The sequence below is a fragment of the Microcaecilia unicolor genome, chromosome 7 (genome assembly GCF_901765095.1).
Source record: "Microcaecilia unicolor chromosome 7, aMicUni1.1, whole genome shotgun sequence".
Lineage (NCBI taxonomy): Eukaryota > Metazoa > Chordata > Amphibia > Gymnophiona > Siphonopidae > Microcaecilia > Microcaecilia unicolor.
This window is the reverse complement of record NC_044037.1, coordinates 268,010,744-268,029,655: the sequence shown is the minus strand read 5'-3', so window position 1 is coordinate 268,029,655 and position 18,912 is coordinate 268,010,744. Positions and strand designations below refer to the sequence as shown.

At 40.3% G+C, this 18,912-nt stretch overlaps 1 protein-coding gene across 1 annotated transcript in view; it reads right to left on the bottom strand.

Moving 5' to 3' along the window:
- LOC115475130 (DNA annealing helicase and endonuclease ZRANB3-like) overlaps positions 1-18,912 on the bottom strand; it is a 167,855-nt gene that overhangs the window by 21,679 nt on the left and 127,264 nt on the right. The window contains 4 exon segments of the mRNA XM_030210869.1: positions 1,258-1,406; positions 6,886-7,026; positions 13,977-14,078; positions 17,420-17,511. Of these exon segments, the coding sequence (XP_030066729.1) occupies positions 1,258-1,406; positions 6,886-7,026; positions 13,977-14,078; positions 17,420-17,511 (484 nt within the window).

The following is an 18,912-nucleotide window of genomic DNA, read 5'->3' as shown; positions in this document are numbered from 1 at the left end:
CAATTATGGGCTGCTCATGTCCTTTGTCAGTGGGCAAACTTACAAAATCAGCAAGGGATCAAATACTTATTTCCCCCACTGTATATACTGTTGATGGGGATTTCTCTGGAAGTCAATCAATAAATTGTTGAAACATATTACTATTTTTATTCATGTACCATTCAGCAAAAGATCTTTACATTAGGGATTGACTTCCTGGAGAAGATGAGACAGCATAGGAATGCTTGGGGCTTATTTGATGGCTCTGCCAACATATAAATCATACCAAAAAGAGACAGAATTAAATGCATAATTGGTGCGGAGAACCCTTGGGATCTTCTTACTTAAGTATCCCAAGCCTTAGGTTAAATACAGAGAACTTCAGTTAGGCATTGCCCGAGTACTGCTAGGTTTAATTTGTAAGTTGTTGCGTGTACAGTAAGTAGCTAGAAAGATAGTTGGTCATATATAATATGGAAAGAATAACTGTACAACAAAAACAGTACTTTCTGAAACAAAGTGGGCTCCATTTTGTACTATGTACCCTCCCTCACCTAGATGAGCAGCACCACCACATAACTTCTCTCCTACATGCCCCCCTTTGGAGATCAAGTATAGCACAATGGTAGTTGAGCATAGACTTTGGAGACAGGGGATATAGGTTTTATTTTGCTATATTTTATATTTTTATTACTTAGATTATGTTTATTTAAACATAATGGGTTTATATATACAATTTTAATTGTTACATTATACTCTTCTGATTTAAAAGATAAATTGAAAAGGGGGGTTCTGTTTATTGATACACTGGTACAAAACAGCATATCTATTGTATAGTTCTGAAAGAATATGTACCTATTTTATAGTTAATAAAAACCTTTAATAAATAAATGCATATATATATATATATACATGTTTGTAATACTTTAAACAACTTACTTAATTCTCCATTGCCTCAGTTGCAAACAAATTATAGGATCTTCAGTGACAAGAAAATATAACCCGAATATAACTCAACTTGAACTACTGAGAAAAGCGTCAACTAAATCTCAAACCCCTTTAAAATCCAAATATATGGGTGATTTTTTTTTTCAGAGTGGGAGTTTTGCATTATTACTCTGCAAGTTCAAATATGGCACATAAAATAAAAAAAAAATCAATAAGCAGTTTGCAAGCCCTATAACAACACTCTTTTCTGGTCAGACAATACAAATTCATTGTACAAATGAAAGCCTTGTAACACCTGTATCTCTGATCTGCAGTACACAATGCACTTACTGTATTGCACTGTCCCCCGTTTGTCCAGAAGCAGGAGCTCCATTTTTAATTGAAAATGTTGTCTCCTTCCTGACAAAACGCAGACTGCCTCCTTCCTTATGAGCTTTGTTTAATGAGGCTGCCACAACATCTTCTTTTGTAAGGTACCTGGGAATAAAAAAAATATTCCTTTATCTTTTTTTTCTGCCCCCCTTTAATTTAAAATGCAAATACTCAGCTACAGTTTCAGGAATGAACCTTATTTCTCTGAACTCCCAGTTTGATCTGGCCAATTTTAGAACTAAATGCATCTTTTCACTGGTTTTCTCCCTATTGCCACATTTTATCCCATTCTATTAAGTTATTTTGTCCCCAGACAGACATCCTTGACTCCTTATGTTTCTTTCTTTCCAAATCTTTCAATGAACTGGACACAATAAAACTGGTGTATTTGCCAGACATGAAAGGACGATGATCAAAGGTAGTTACAATGCAGTCCGACAAAGACCAGACTGGAATCATGGTCAAGAGACTGTAAATGGCTGCCAGATCAGCAAAGCTATGTGAACTGGAAACTGAAGACTAAGTGTTATAAGGGCTCTGGGCAATGGGACATACCTTTGGGAATTGCCCTTCTACTACACTCACACACAATAAATCACTAGGTTTATCCCTGATATCACAAATTTATTCTAAACCAAATTACAATGGATAAGATGATAAAAAGAGACAACAAAAATAAATATTATATGGATTTTGGTGATAACAGTTACTCTAAAACCTCTAATGACTAATATTGCTAGCTAACCTCAAAAATTAATGTTGGGTGGAAAAACTATAGAGCATGTGCCTTCATACTACTACTACTACTACTATTTAGCATTTCTATAGCGCTACAAGGCATACGCAGCGCTGTACAAACATAGAAGAAAGACAGTCCCTGCTCAAAGAGCTTACAATCTAATAGACAAAAAATAAAGTAAGCAAATCAAATCAATTAATGTGTACAGGAAGGAGGAGAGGAGGGTAGGTGGAGGCGAGTGGTTACGAGTCAAAAGCAATGTTAAAGAGGTGGGCTTTCAGTCTAGATTTAATGGTGGCCAAGGACGGGGCAAGACGTAGGGGCTCAGGAAGTTTATTCCAGGCGTAGGGTGCAGCGAGACAGAAGGCGCGAAGTCTGGAGTTGGCAGTAGTGGAGAAGGGAACAGATAAGAAGGATTTATCCATGGAGCGGAGTGCACGGGAAGGGGTGTAGGGAAGGACGAGTGTGGAGAGATACTGGAGAGCAGCAGAGTGAGTACATTTATAGGTTAGTAGAAGAAGTTTGAACAGGATGCAAAAACGGATAGGGAGCCAGTGAAGGGTCTTGAGGAGAGGGGTAGTATGAGTAAAGCGACCCTGGCGGAAGATGAGACGGGCAGCAGAGTTTTGAACCGACTGGAGAGGGGAGAGGTGACTAAGTGGGAGGCCAGCAAGAAGCAGATTGCAGTAGTCTAAACGAGAGGTGACAAGGGTGTGGATGAGGGTTTTGGTAGAGTGCTCGGAAAGAAAGGGGCGGATTTTACGGATGTTGTAAAGAAAGAAACGACAGGTCTTGGCGGTCTGCTGGATATGAGCAGAGAAGGAGAGAGAAGAGTCAAAGATGACCCCAAGGTTTCGAGCTGAGGAGACAGGGAGAATGAGAGAGCCATCAACAGAAATAGAAAACGGGGGGAGCGGGGAGGTGGGTTTGGGGGGGAAAATGAGAAGCTCATACCTAGCTCAGCTCCACTGGCTCCCAGTGAAAGCATGGATTAAGTTCAAATTGCTTAATTTTTATTTTTAGAATTTTATACGGTCTTAGCTCTGAATATCTTAGGCATTTGTGTCTTCATATCTTACAACAAGATGTTTAGACTCAACTAAGCAATATAACTTGCACTGCTGACACGGATGTGTTGTATAGTAATGATATGAGCAGGTTATTATAGGTAGAGGACCTAAGGCTTGGAACTCCTTACTAAAGGAGCTGAGATTTGTAGATAATCAAAATTTAAGGTGTGATAATCTTTATTCAGGATTATTATTATGGGAGATATCAAATACTGTAATGGAATATGAAACTGTATGTTTTTATTATCTGCCTTCAGCTGTTTTGGTAAAGCAGACTATAAAAGCCTATGTTAAATTAAATAAAATATATGTGCAGTCATAGATTTGACTCAGCCAATAACATTCCAAGAGCATGGAGGCCTTTCCTGGGATCTCTTCCTCCTCACGGTTGACATTGTCTTCCTTTCATTCTTTAATGTTAAAACCTCTTCTCTGATGTTATTCTTTCCTCCGCAGGAGTTATATTTTTGCAGGGTAATGTCATTCTGCATAACACAGTCTTTCTGCCCCTTTGCCTCCTTGCACCGAGAACCAGGCCAAAGGCTAAACATTTTAGATATCTGTCAACAGTTTCAGACAGTTGGAAGATATTTGACAGTTGCAGACAGGTAGAAGCCACAAGCGTACATGCAGCCAGAGCTATTGCTCAGTCTTTCAGCCAGTTATGATATGGCATCAGCACTAGCAACCCCAAAGGTGTTGGTGCTGGTGGGGTTTCATGTTTATTAATGACATCGCTGTTGCTGGGCTTTGTCTGTACTCTGTTCTGCTTTTCTCCTTAGTTAAATAAAAAAATAATAATAAACCCATTCTGCACTGGTGAAACCAATCTTTCTCTCTGTTATTCTATTCTCATATACTGTCACTTCCCATAATGAGTGGAGTTGAACGGGTAGATGTGAAGCGTCTGTTTACACTTTCCAAAAATACTAGAACTAGGGGGCATGCGATGAAGCTACAATGTAGTAAATTTAAAACGAATCGGAGAAAATTTTTCTTCACTCAACGTGTAATTAAACTCTGGAATTTGTTGCCAGAGAATGTGGTAAAGGCGGTTAGCTTAGCGGAGTTTTAAAAAGGTTTGGACGGCTTCCTAAAGGAAAAGTCCATAGACCACTATTAAATGGATTTGGGGAAAATCCACTATTTCTGGGGTAAGCAGTATAAAATGTTTTCTACTTTTTTGGGATCTTGCCAGGTATTTGTGACCTGGATTGGCCACTGTTGGAAACAGGATGCTGGGCTTGATGGACCTTTGGTCTTTCCCAGTATGGCAATACTTATGTACTTATGAGCTAAGTGTCTCTGAATCAAAATAATCAAACAAAGCTAAAGAGACTTTTTGCCTATCTCAAAATGGAGTTGTTAAAGTCAAAATGGATTCTGATTACAGTGATCTTCTGTTGTCTCCAGGTCTGGGTGTAGATTCTACAATACCAAATATAGACCTCAGAAAATATATTCCGGAGCAGCCAAAACGTCAGACTACTCCCAGGGAACATAAAGAAAACCTGATGCAACTCTGTTGCAAAACGTTTGCCACATTCAGTGGGAAAACATCGCCAAACAGAGGAGTCTATACAGATAAGTGATCTCTCTGTTTTTGTGAACTAATGTTTTTGAAGAAGTTCACGCTTTATGTGCTGGGAACTGGGATTTATATTGCCTTCAATTAAATGATTGTGTAATGAAAGAAGAAAACAAGAAAACAGAAAAAAAAACTGTTTTTTGAAGTTCGAATAGTTTGAAAGTTTTTGAAGACTGATAAATACTGCAATTAAATCTAAGGAGGTATTTTTTAGTTAATGAGGTTACTTTTTCCAGCAGCCTGGCCTGATTTGAAGGAACTTTTTATCAGATTAAACAATTGAACACCTTTTTAGCTGTGGTGGATTAATGACTCACAAGGGCACTCACGTGAGTGACAGTCATTTTCAAAATTTAGTTTTACTAAAAGCAAAGTAGACTGAATTGTAGAGCAATAAAATTGTTGGGATAAAAATGTTAATAGTTGCATTCACTGTAGTTACGGTACTTTTACTTTTTACTCAAAAAGTATTAGGTATTATATTATATTAATTTGTTCTTCATTTTACTTTTACTTAAGTATTAAAATACACATTTATTTTTGCTTTTACTTAAGTAATTTGACCTAGTATTTGAACAACACTGTCATTAGACTTCTGGAAAAAAAAAAAACCCAGAGAAGAGAGCTCTGAATAAGAGAAAAAACAGGACAGAAAGAGAAGATTTAAGTAAGAGACAGATAACACTTTCTATGGTCTATGTGGAGACAGATTGCCACTTACAATATTTTTACATACATTTGAATCCTGCGTCAACTTCTTTGATTAGCATAAACTTCTTACTCCAAAACATCAACTTATCTCAGTAATGCCATAATTCCAACAGTACAGAATGTCAGAGTTTAATATCACAGCTCTTTTTCTCATGCGTACCTTTTTCAGGCACGGAGGAGAAAAGACTCCAGGACATATGAATTTACTATTGTTAAATGACTGCTGATACTGTTAAAAGAGTATTTTTTTAAAATTACTGTCACTGCAGTGCAATCTGGGAATAGTAGTCATTTTTTGTCATGAAACAGGACTACAGAGAAGGGCAATGAAAATGATAAAGGGGATGGGACGACTTCCCTATGAGGAAAGGCTGAAGCGTCTAGGGCTCTTCAGCTCGGAGAAAAGACGGCTGAGGGGAGATATGATAGAGGTCTATAAAATAATGAGTGGAGTGGAATGGGTAAATGTGAATCATTTGTTTACTCTTTCCAAAAATACTAGGACTAGGGCGAATGTAATGAAGCTACAAAGCAGTAAATTTAACACGTATCAGAGAAAATGTTTCTTCACTCAATGTGTAATTAAACTCTGGAATTTTATGCTAGAGAATGTGGTAAAGGCGGTTAGCTTAGCGGAGTTTAAAAAAGGTCTAGACGGCTTCCTAAAGGAAAGGTCCATAGACCATTATTAAATTGACTTGGGGAAAATCCACTGCTTATTTCTGGGATAAGCAACATAAAATGTACTGAACCTTTTTGGGACCCTGCCAGGTATTTGCGACCTGGATTGGCCACTGTTGGAAACAGGATGCTGGGCTTGATGGACCTTTGGTCTGTCCCAGTGTGGCAATATTTATGTACTTATGTAATTGGACCACTATTCTCAGAATGCCTTGAGAAAGGAATTTATTACATAGAAAGACATAGGATATGTTCAAAAACCTGCATGAGATCTGTGTCAAATGGTGGGTAGGATTCAAATCTATTTTTTTTTTTTGAATATTGTTTCTAGCTTGCTTATGAAGCAACATCAGTATTGCGTAGATTTTCCTCAAAATATGCTAGCAGGCTCTGATAAAGGGCTCCCACACTTGGAAAAAATACTACAGAATTCTACAAAAAAAAAAAGATATTTTGCAAGGCATACAATTATCAAAGTGATTTAAAAAAATAAACAACTTAAATGCTGGTTAAATGAGGTTAGTTATTGAAAACATCTAATCTACTAAAAAAAAAAAAAGCAGTGACAACAACAAAACAGCCCCTTTCATGAGATAGGCAATCTGTTCTCACGTTACTGAATTAATCAAATTCATACAATAGACTTAATTTTGTCACTATTAATCTAGCTAGCTGTACCTTTCTGTACAGATTTTATTATTTCAACACAATTTCATAACAACCTATACAAGATTCCCTGAGGTCTACTTAGGCAATAAAGCACAACAAAGGACATGAAATGAACTAGAATTCCCACCTTTGGTACTGCTATGCCTTGCTTGCTGCTTAGTAATATCTCCCACAGCAACAACAGGGCTGCAAAATATCTGTCCACTCTTTCTTAGAATTCTCTGTTTCATGCTTGGAAGACTGTTCCATTCTCTCACAAACCTTAAAATCTATTTAAAAAGATTTTTAAAAAAGGAGTCAGTAAATTTGGTTATAATGAATGCAGTAGCTTAAGAATGTGTGCAAAGAAGTGAAAACACACAAAATTCTCATCACCTGAAAAGAGTTATAAACATCATTAAATACATGGCAGTTTGAAACAACCCAACAGTAAAATGTCACTGTGTATAAATGAGATTGGTATCTCACTGTGTGTCCAGTACTCACGTTTTAAAAAAACATTTTTCCTCCTCAAGCAGTAAACAAATTTTATGCGAACATATCAAGTGTTTAAAAAAAGAATAGTGAGACAAAAGGTGTGATAAAAAAAAAAGTAAAAGGGTTTGATAAACTAATCGGGTAGCATGTACTCTCCACATCCAGACACACCACCTGCACAGGAAAATTAAAAATATTTTCCAGCATGGGGTTAGCGTGTGCTAAGCAGAACACGACCACAGGATGCTTTAGTGCATCCTGCGCTAGTGCTCTTTTAGGCCCGTGGTAGGCCTACTGTGGCTTAGTAAAAGGGACCCTTAGGGGCTCATTTTCAAAGCACTTAGCCTTCCAAAGTTCCATAGAAACCTATGGAACTTTGGAAGGCTGCTATTTATCAATCACCTCTCACACACATTGAATGCACTTTAACATTTGTAACATTGATGCACTTTGTGCATTTGTCAACAGATTTTTAATCAATTAATCACTATCCCCCGTTTATAAGTTTTGCGACAATGCCAACACAGGGCGGCTTAGTAAATTGGGGGGGGGGGGGCTAAAATCTATTGCCTTTTTTTCTTAGACTTTTTTGCTGTATTTATGAGATTGTCCATATTCCTATTTAACACCATTTATAATGGTTATGTCTTTTTCTATCTATTGGTGCCTTGTTCAATTAAAATTGCGTATTTTATGTATTTACTTTATATTTATGTATATCTACAGTGGGGGAAATAAGTATTTGATCCCTTGCTGATTTTGTAAGTGTGCCCACTGACAAAGACATGAGCAGCCCATAATTGAAGGGTAGGTTATTGGTAACAGTGAGAGATAGCACATCACAAATTAAATCCGGAAAATCACATTGTGGAAAGTATATGAATTTATTTGCATTCTGCAGAGGGAAATAAGTATTTGATCCCTCTGGCAAACAAGACCTAATACTTGGTGGCAAAACCCTTGTTGGCAAGCACAGCGGTCAGACGTCTTCTGTAGTTGATGATGAGGTTTGCACACATGTCAGGAGGAATTTTGGTCCACTCCTCTTTGCAGATCATCTCTAAATCATTAAGAGTTCTGGGCTGTCGCTTGGCAACTCGCAGCTTCAGCTCCCTCCATAAGTTTTCAATGGGATTAAGGTCTGGTGACTGGCTAGGCCACTCCATGACCCTAATGTGCTTCTTCCTGAGCCACTCCTTTGTTGCCTTGGCTGTATGTTTTTGGGTCATTGTCGTGCTGGAAGACCCAGCCACGACCCATTTTTAAGGCCCTGGCGGAGGGAAGGAGGTTGTCACTCAGAATTGTACGGTACATGGCCCCATCCATTCTCCCATTGATGCAGTGAAGTATCCTGTGCCCTTAGCAGAGAAACACCCCCAAAACATAACATTTCCACCTCCATGCTTGACAGTGGGGACGGTGTTCTTTGGGTCATAGGCAGCATTTCTCTTCCTCCAAACACGGCGAGTTGAGTTCATGCCAAAGAGCTCAATTTTTGTCTCATCTGACCACAGCACCTTCTCCCAATCACTCTCGGCATCATCCAGGTGTTCACTGGCAAACTTCAGACGGGCCGTCACATGTGCCTTCCGGAGCAGGGGGACCTTGCGGGCACTGCATGATTGCAATCCGTTATGTCGTAATGTGTTACCAATGGTTTCGTGGTGACAGTGGTCCCAGCTGCCTTGAGATCATTGACAAGTTCCCCCCTTGTAGTTGTAGGCTGATTTCTAACCTTCCTCATGATCAAGGATACCCCACGAGGTGAGATTTTGCGTGGAGCCCCAGATCTTTGTCGATTGACAGTCATTTTGTACTTCTTCCATTTTCTTACTATGGCACCAACAGTTGTCTCCTTCTCGCCCAGCGTCTTACTGATGGTTTTGTAGCCCATTCCAGCCTTGTGCAGGTGTATGATCTTGTCCCTGACATCCTTAGACAGCTCCTTGCTCTTGGCCATTTTGTAGAGGTTAGAGTCTGACTGATTCACTGAGTCTGTGGACAGGTGTCTTTCATACAGGTGACCATTGCCGACAGCTGTCTGTCATGCAGGTAACGAGTTGATTTGGAGCATCTACCTGGTCTGTAGGGGCCAGATCTCTTACTGGTTGGTGGGGGATCAAATACTTATTTCCCTCTGCAGAATGCAAATAAATTCATATACTTTCCACAATGTGATTTTCCGGATTTAATTTGTGATGTGCTATCTCTCACTGTTACCAATAACCTACCCTTCAATTATGGGCTGCTCATGTCTTTGTCAGTGGGCACACTTACAAAATCAGCAAGGGATCAAATACTTATTTCCCCCACTGTATATAAAATCAATTAATTCTGATTATCTTTCATTTTTGCATATCTATGGGAACCCTGATCTAGATTCATCTCCTGCCGACGCTAAGAAACTATTCGTTGAGTGAAAAAATATTTCCTCCTATTTGTTTTAAAAGTATTTCCATATAACTTCATTAAGTGTCCCCTAGTCTTTCTACTTTTTGAAAGAATAAAAAAATCGATTCACTTCTACTCCACTCAGGATTCTGTAGACCTCAATCATATCTACCCCCCTCCTTATCCGTCTCTTTTCCAAGCTGAAGAGCCATAACCTCTTTAGCCTTTCCTCATACCAGAGGAGTTACATCCCCTTTATCATTTTGGCCGTACTTCTTTGAACCTTTTCTAATTCCGCTATATATTTTTTGAGATACGGCAACCTGAACTGAACGTAATACTCAAGGTGAGGTTGCATCATGGAGCGATACATAGGCATTATAATATCCTTAATCTTATTTTACATACCTTTCCTAATAATTCCTAGCATCCTGTTTGCTTTTTTGGCCACCACTGCACACCGGGAATAAGATTTAAGCATATAGGACTAGATTCTATATATCACGCCTAAAAGTTTGGTGTTGAAATGAAATTCACTTAAGTGTATTCTATAAAGTACACCTCAGTTTAGGCATACTTTATAGAATAAGCCTAAATTTCCATGCCGTTTATAAAATACGCCAAGCACCCGTACGTACAACTAAATTTAGTTCCCAAATTCCAATCTCAAAATTTCTCAAAGATGAAACCCCCAAGGTTTCACTCAGCAGACAGGGTAATTGACCAATCTTATCTTGAAAGACAGAACTGTTGGGGGTAGTGCTGGGCAGACTTATACGGTCTGTGCCCTGAACAGCACAGGTACAAATCAAAGTAGGGTATACACAAAAGTAGCACACATGAGTTGCCTTGTTGGGCAGACTGGATGGACCGTGCAGGTCTTTTTCTGCCATCATCTACTATGTTACTATGTTACATGAGCACTAAGTTAGGGACTCATGTTCTCAATATCAGATTTATATTTGGGCAGTGCTTTTTTTGTGCCGGTATGCACCGGTATGGCGTACCAGCACCTTTTTTTCCTAGGCTCACCTACTCACCCTTAGCTCCCCAGCCCTGCTTTCCGTTCCTGCCACCCACGACGCCGCTTTTAAGCCCCAGTCAAGTTCCAGCGCCCCAGCCCCATGACGTTTAAATCTTTTATTTTTTTTTTACGTGAAGTCGCAGGGCCGGCGTTAGTGAGAGGACCAGGCTCGCCTCCTCTGCCTTCCCTTTGTTCCCTCTCAGTGTCCCGCCTTCCTGTGACGTAGTTTCCTGTTTCCGCGAGGACGGGACACTGAGAGGAAACGAAGGGAAGGCAGGAGGTGGTGAGCCTGGTCCTCTCACTAACGCCGGTGCTGCGACTTCATGTAAAAAAAAAATAAAAGATTTAAACGCGTCACGGGGGGGGGGGGGGGCTACAGGAAGCTAAGGACGGGCAGGTGGGGCTGGGGCGCTGGAACTCGACAGGGGCTTAAAAGGGAGGGCAGGTGGAGGCCTGGGGCGAGTTACTGGACATGGAGGGGAGGATAGGGAGCAAAGGAGAATTGCTGGACATGGAGGATGGAGGGGGGAGGGCAAGGGAGAGAGGAGAAATCGCTGGACATAGATGGGAGGGGATGGCAGAGGAGAATCGCTGGACAGGGAGGGGAGGGCAGTGGAGAATCGCTGGACATGGAGGGCAGGAGAGAGAGGAGAATCGCTGGAAATGGATGGGAGGGGAGGGCAGGGGAGAGAAGAGAAGAGAGGCGAAATCACTGGACATAGATGGGAGGGAGAGGAGAAATCGCTGGACATAGATGGGAGGGGAGGGCAGAGGAGAATCGCTGGACATGGAGGGCAGGAGAGAGAGGAGAATTGCTGGAAACAGATGGGAGGGCAGAGGAGAATCGCTGGACATGGAGGGCAGGAGAGAGAGGAGAATTGCTGGACACAGATGGGAGGGCAGAGGAGTATCTGGACATGGATGGGAAGAGAGGGCAGGGGAGAGAGCAGAGTTTCTGGACATGGATGGATGGAGGGAAGGGCGGGAGAAATGCTGGACGTGGATGGAATGGAGGGAAGACAGGAAGGAGATGCACATGGATGGAGGGGAGAGAGGAGAAATGCTGGACATGGATGGAGTGGAGGGCAGGAAAGAGATGCACAAGGTTGGATGGGAAGGGAGAGAGGAGAAATACTGGGCATGGATGAAGGGGAGGGAAGACAGGAAGGAGATGCACATGGATGGAGGGGAGAGAGGAGAAATGCTGGACATGGATGGAGTGGAGGGCAGGAAAGAGATGCACAAGGTTGGAGGGGAAGGGAGAGAGGACAGAGAACGTAGATGCACATGGATGGAGTGGAGGGGGAGAGGAGAAATGCTGGACATGGATGGAGAGGAGGGAAGACAGAGGAGGAGATGCACATGGATTTAGGGGAGAGGGGAGAAATTTTGGGCATGGATGGAGAGGAGGAAACAGAGTTGAAATGCTGGACATGGATGGAGGGGAGGGAAGAGAGAATAAGTGAGATGAACATGGATGGAGGAGAGGAGAAATGCTGGACATGGATGGAGGGAGAGAGGAAAAATGCTGGACGTGATCGAGAGAGGAAGGAGATACATACTGACAAGGCGAGGGAAAGGGAAAAGAGGAGAAAATCTGCACATGGATGATAGGCAAAAGCTGGATCCACTCTATACCTCCTCCAGTCAAGTCCACAGAGGACCCATCTTTTACCTCTTGATGTAGGGCAAGAAATGAAGGAGGAAAGTAAAGAAATAAATGGAAAGGAAGCCCTGGAAACGGAGTTAAGGGATCAGCTAAAGAGCCTCAGAATCAGAGACTGGGACCAACATGTTCAGAAAAACAGTCGCCAGACAACAAAGGTAGAAAAAAATCATTTTATTTTCATTTTAGTGTTTGGAAGATGTCCAATTTGAGAATTTACATCTGCTGTCTTATTTTGCACTGGGTATACTAGAGCTGTAACAGCTTATAGAAATTATTTATATTGAAAAAAAATCACAAGTTATTTTTTGCTCCTATACTGGTATAGTATTTTTAATGATACTGCTTATACGCGCCATGGCTGATATAAGGGGAGTGGCTACCATAGGGGCGGAGCCATAGATGGTGACCCCACCCATAACAAGTACCGGTACCTTTTTTCCTACAAAAAAAAGCACATTATTTGGGTAAAAGTAGGGCAGAAGTGTACATTGAAACAATGCATCGATATGCTCAAGGAGAGAAATCCACAGAAAACTGCCACCATTAGCTACTTCATGATGAGCAATAACTCATCATTCCTTAGTATTATTAACCCCCTCCCTCCTCCTCAACTCTAACCACTTCTAGAAGTAAGGAAACCATTCGTTATAATTGTACTAACAACTTCGCATCAAATTGCTAATTTGCCTCAATAATTGTACAATATACTTCTTGACTCCTTTAATGAAGGGACAAAGATTTTATCTGACAATAAAGTACAGTTCTTCATAGTAGATACAGTGAAACTTAGGAAGCCTATTTATTATCTGATGGTGACAAACAATACAATTGGAAATTTGATCCTAAATGAACAAAGGTGGTGTGTTTAACTGTTCCAGTAATTAAGATGATTGGCCTTAACTATACTGTACAAGATTCGGGGGACTCAGTTTGCAATTAAAATGAAGCTGCACTTGCACATAAATTCTAAATCAAATAGATAATTATACAAGCACTAAAAAAGTCTAGGTTAAAATATGCAGCTCTTTACAATAAGGTAAGTTTAGTAACACATCTGACAGTAGAACACAGATATGCATGCTTTTCGTTCTTTTTCTTAGTACATTCGAGAGTGATAATTACAAAAAACTGGAGGTGCTGTGAGTTGGGAGAAGAATGACTTCAGTTGGTACTCAGTTTTACACTGGATTATTCACACTAACTTGTTAATTGTAATATACACATTTTAACTGTAAAACAGGGCAGTTTGTTGCACTTGGAAAAAAAACACCACACTACGTCACTTGGACATTACTTCTGCTTTATATTATGGAAGCTTTGCAGATTTTTACAGATCCTATAGTAGTAACCTCCTACAGCCTGTAACCTCCAAACAGCCTGGGACCTGAATGTAAAAGGTTAACTACAAAATGATTTTGAAAACAGATACAAATATCACAGTTGCTAATCTTGCAAATGAGAAATTAATTGGTGTCTGGATGATGCTATCCACAGAAACACGTAGGTGTTATAATTAAGGAACAAATCTCACATTTATTATTAGCAACATCAGCATTTAACAACTTGCCTGAATCTGTTCAAATACCGTCAGTGAAATAAAGTAACACTCTGTTCATATTCTAAAAAAAGTTCTGAACAACAAAACGATCTTAGCTTACCAACAGACGGTTTGGTTTCTGTTGAAATGCTGGAGGTAAATCTTCCCAGTTCTCCAGTTTGATGTCCATAGGAATGAAATTACAGTTTAAAGGTTCTCCATCCTAAAGACACATCAGATAGTTAGTTAATTTATTTCATTAAATTTTTTCTTAACATCTACAATTTTTTAAAAACTTGCAATATGCGATACAAAAATATATATATATTTTGTTTATGTCTATTGAGGCACTTAATATAACGCTTTTTTAGGACAAGAATCAAAGCGATGTATAATGCTAACGAAACAATAGAAAAAGGAAGGCAATATAAAAAGGGGGGGCTAGGGGGACTAGGGAAAGGTAGGTAAGAGTAGCTAACTGCCCCACTAAGCCTAAGACCCAGGCACCCCCACAAAGAACAGAGAAAATAAACTGGGGAAACTGCCAGTGGCGTAGCTAGGTGGGACACCAGGGGAGCGGCCGCTCCCCCAAACGGAGTTCTGCAGGCACCTATTTTTTTCTCATAAATGTGCGCTAGTGGAAGTCCGCTCTCGTGCCGCTTTCACTTCTCCCGCGCCATCAACCCGGCTCCGCTTCTGAAACTGCCTACAAGGGCTCATTACACGCTGAGGAGAATAGATGACCCTTGAGAAGACAACAGAAGCGGAGGTACGACAACTCCGATCTCAGATTTGCAAGAAAAGTGTTCCACAAAGGTGGAGCAAGACAAAAAGTGGCTAAGTGTCAGGTAGAGCATAAACTGAAAAGCAGACCGAAGGACCCGGGAAAGACAATAATGGGTGATCAAATTAGCAAAGTAAGAAGGGGAACCCATGCCAAGTGCCTTAAAAGGGTTGGGGTTTCTTTCCAAATGCATATAGACAAAAAAAATGAAATATTTAGTTATTTGCAGGGCTTTTTTTGAGGGGGTACTGAGTACCGGCACCTTTTTCATTGTCTGCTAAATTGACCTATGGACCCCACGTTTTAATGAAAGAGCTCAGGCTCTACACACCAATTCTGCCTTGTCATAGACAGAGACGTATCTGTAATGGGGCCACGGGGGCCAGGGCCCCCGTAGATTTGGGCCCTGGACCCCCCCTACCAACAGCCCTCGCAACCCCCCTCCTGCCGCCAACCTGCCGTCGCCTACCTGTGCTGGCGGGGGACCCCAACCCCCGCCAGCCGAAGCCGTCGTCCTTCATTCGTTTGTTTTGTTCTTTCTGAGTCTGACTCGTCTCTGACGTCCTGCACACGTCCTGCACGTTGTGTACGTGCAGGACATCAAGACGAGTCAGACTCAGAAAGAACAAACGAACGAAGGACAACGGCTTCAGCTGGCAGGGATTGGGGTACCTCGCCAGCACAGATAGGCGACAGCGGGCGGGGGGGGGGGGGTCGAGAGGGTCGTCAGGCGGGCGGGCGACAGTTGGAGGTGGTTCTGGCGACGGGGGTTGCCGGGGGGGGGGGGGGGCTAAAATGTGCCCCCTCACCTCGGCTCTGGACCTCCCTACCGACAAAGTCCAGATATGTCCCTGGTCATAGATTCTGTGAGTGGTTGCAGGGGGCCTGGCCATTGTGGGGTGGGTCCCTCAGTGATCACTACACCCCAAAGGGTGGCCTAGCATTTGCGTACCGGCACCATTTTTGCTAGAAAACACACACTGGTTATTTGGTAACATTTGGGAAAGAGAAGTTCAGATCTGCTTCAAAAGGGCAAATGCCCCTGCATGGTTAGATATGGTATACCTTACTTTTCTGATATAACAGCCCTCTAACCCAGGGAAGTAACTTTAATGTAAAATATTACCTTATTATATTGAACTCAATGCCCTCTTAAATATTAAACTACAAACCATACTTAAGTTTTAAAAAATGAGAAAAAAATTTGCATATTGCCTTAAGTACTTGTGCTCTTTGACCACTGTTCATAAGGGTACAATATAAAAAGTGCAAGTATTTTGTATTTAGTAACTCAAAAGCATCCATTGCCAGACTTAAACAAATTTAAAATCTGCATTACTGCATTAATATTCAAATGGCTGTTAAATTATGTCTCTAAATTGGATGGCCAATTTCATACATTATAAACCAACTATTGATCTAAGCCCAATATGAATTTAGAGGTGAAGGCTTTCTAACATTCTGGATGACTCCCTTCAGTTAGCTCACAATTGCTGGACCTGAGTGGATTGTTGTAAGTTAGTCCAAGAAAAGGTATCGCTATATGTTAATAGTTTTTTAAAATCATAAACACATTAATCATTTATTATGTTTTCTGTTTGCAGATAATGTTACTTTTCTTTCTGTATATAAAGGTAGCGTGTATTTTACGGCAGTTGGAAAGAACTATAAGCCAAAGACAGCAGAATGGGGTGAGGGTCACAGGGGCCAAGGCCCCATCAATATTTTGCTCAACACAGCATCAGCAACTAGACAGCTTGGGGACGGGGCTGGAGCTTGATTTATTTGCCTTCCCTCCAAAGAAAAGGATTTTCCACTGCCTCTACTACAAGCTAATATCCTTTGTTTAGTAAAGATTTGTTAACTGCAAAATCATCAGAACCAAGATCTGTGTATTTTTTCCAAGAACATTCTAGCTTAGATACACTTATATTTTGTCAAATCAATTTGCATTTCCATCAGAAATATTCTAAAGGGAACATGTTAAAAAGCAAAATCTGTGAGGTTTCACATTTTAAATATAATATTTTTTATATATTTTCAAATACTTAGGGCTCTGTTTACTAAGACGCACTTGCGTTTCTAGTGCACGCTAAACGATAGAGATACCCATATATTCCTATGGGTGTCTTTAGTGTTTAGCGCGCCCTTAGCGCTGATTAGGAAACAGGTCCCTTAATATTTCCACTGAAATGAAACAGAAGTGCTAACATTAGAGGACTTACATATTCTGTCTGGTAGACTTCTGTAATAAGGACACATGATGTAATGTTTCAGGCAAAAACTGTTGCATTCAGTCACTGAATCAACACTGCATACACAGAATTGTTAATCCAGTGTTTAGTATATAGAAACAGCAAGGAATATAGTTCTAAAGAAAAATAAGCAGTGTCTCAAAATGATTAGAAAATTGAGGTGAAAAATATTTAATTTTCCACAGCTTTAAACTATATGGTTTCAGTATTTTAATTACAATTTTGGTTCAAATAATAATGCTATTTCTATTAATACATTTGTAATTATCTATTTATTCAAAATTATTTGCAGGCTCTGGGGATAAAGGGAGCGGCAGTAGACTCAAATCTGAATAACCATTATGTTCATCCAATTAAAGGTAACAAAACAGAAACAGAAGCCATTTTGAACTTTTGCAGCAATTGTGTTTCTTCACTCACCTATAACCCGGTCAAAGAGTCTTTGACGGGGAATCACAGGCGATGACACTCTTCAGAAATTGGCATGACAGGATATGTCAAATACAGATTCACTAGTATACTCACCTTTGTGTAGAGATAAATTCTATCAGTATTCCTACTTGCACAGAACATTAGACCATCGTAGACTGAAAAAGTATCTGAAGTCTCCAACTGCCCTACAAGAAAAAAAAAAGAATTAGTTCTACATGCTAATATCAAATAGAATTGGAATAACTTACTAATGTTACTGACAACAGCTCAAGTATCTCCAGAATACGAGTAAAGTATGTGTCAAAGAATACAATGGCAGAAGGTTTCTTCGTAGACTATTCTTAATAATCCTGAATTTAAGATTTATCACTTGTAAAACTGAAGCTGTAGTTCAATGGCCAAGCACAAGATGATGACATCATTGACATAAATTTGCTGTCACAATAGGAGCAAATGTATATTTATTTATTGGGATTTATTAACCACCTTTATGAAGAGATTCACTCAAGATGATGTATAGCTGGTATAGTTTAACATAAAACTTATAATTTTGTTAACAGCATAACAATACTAAAAATTGTCAAACAAACATAAATACAATAAATGAGGTAAACTTGAGAGCAGCAAATTAAAACCTAACAACATGTAAATAAACTCTGGAATTTGTTGCCAGAGAATGCAGTAAAAAAGGGTTTAAAAAAGGTTCGGATAGCTTCCTAAAAGAAAAGTCCATAAACCATTATTAAAATGGACTTGGGGAAAATCCACTACTTATTACTAGAATACTTGTAGCCTGAAAAGAGGATGCTGGGCTTGATGGACCTTCAGTCTGTCCCAGTATGGCAATGCTTATGTTCTTATGACTACCATGAAACAGTATCAAAAATATACACATTTAACAGCACTGCATTCAAATAACATAGATATAATACATTGTCAGCATACTACTACTGAAACATTTAATAAGCATTAAAACATTCAAATAACAGATAGGTGGTTGGGAGGTGGGGATAGTGCTGGGCAGACTTATACGGTCTGTGCCAGAGCCGGTGGTGGGAGGCGGGGATAGTGCTGGGCAGACTTATACGGTCTGTGCCAGAGTCAGTGGTGGGGGCGGGGCACAGACTTATACGGTCTGTGCCCTGAAAAAGACAGGTACAAATCAAGGTAAGGTATACACAAAAAATGACACATGTGAGTTTATCTTGTTGTGCAGACTGGATGGACCGTGCAGGTCTTTTTTTGCCGTCATCTACTATGTTACTATTAGAACATTCAAATAACAGATATGATGCTAATGCTTTTCTACAATACAGCTTACCATGTAAGCTGAGGGGCCAAGAGCAGATGAGGGCAAGATGGGTGATACAGTGTCAATTGGATAAATAGATAGGTGGCTAAATTCTAGGCAAGTTCTTTGTACAGTAAACAAGATATAGGGAACTGGTCTAAGTTACAGTGTATGTAGCAGGCAGTCACCCTATATATTAATGACTTGGAAGAGGAGCCAGGCTTTTACCTGCTTCCTGAAGTAGAGGTAGTCTCGAGTTATACGTAGCCCCTCTGGAGTAAATTCCAGAATGTGG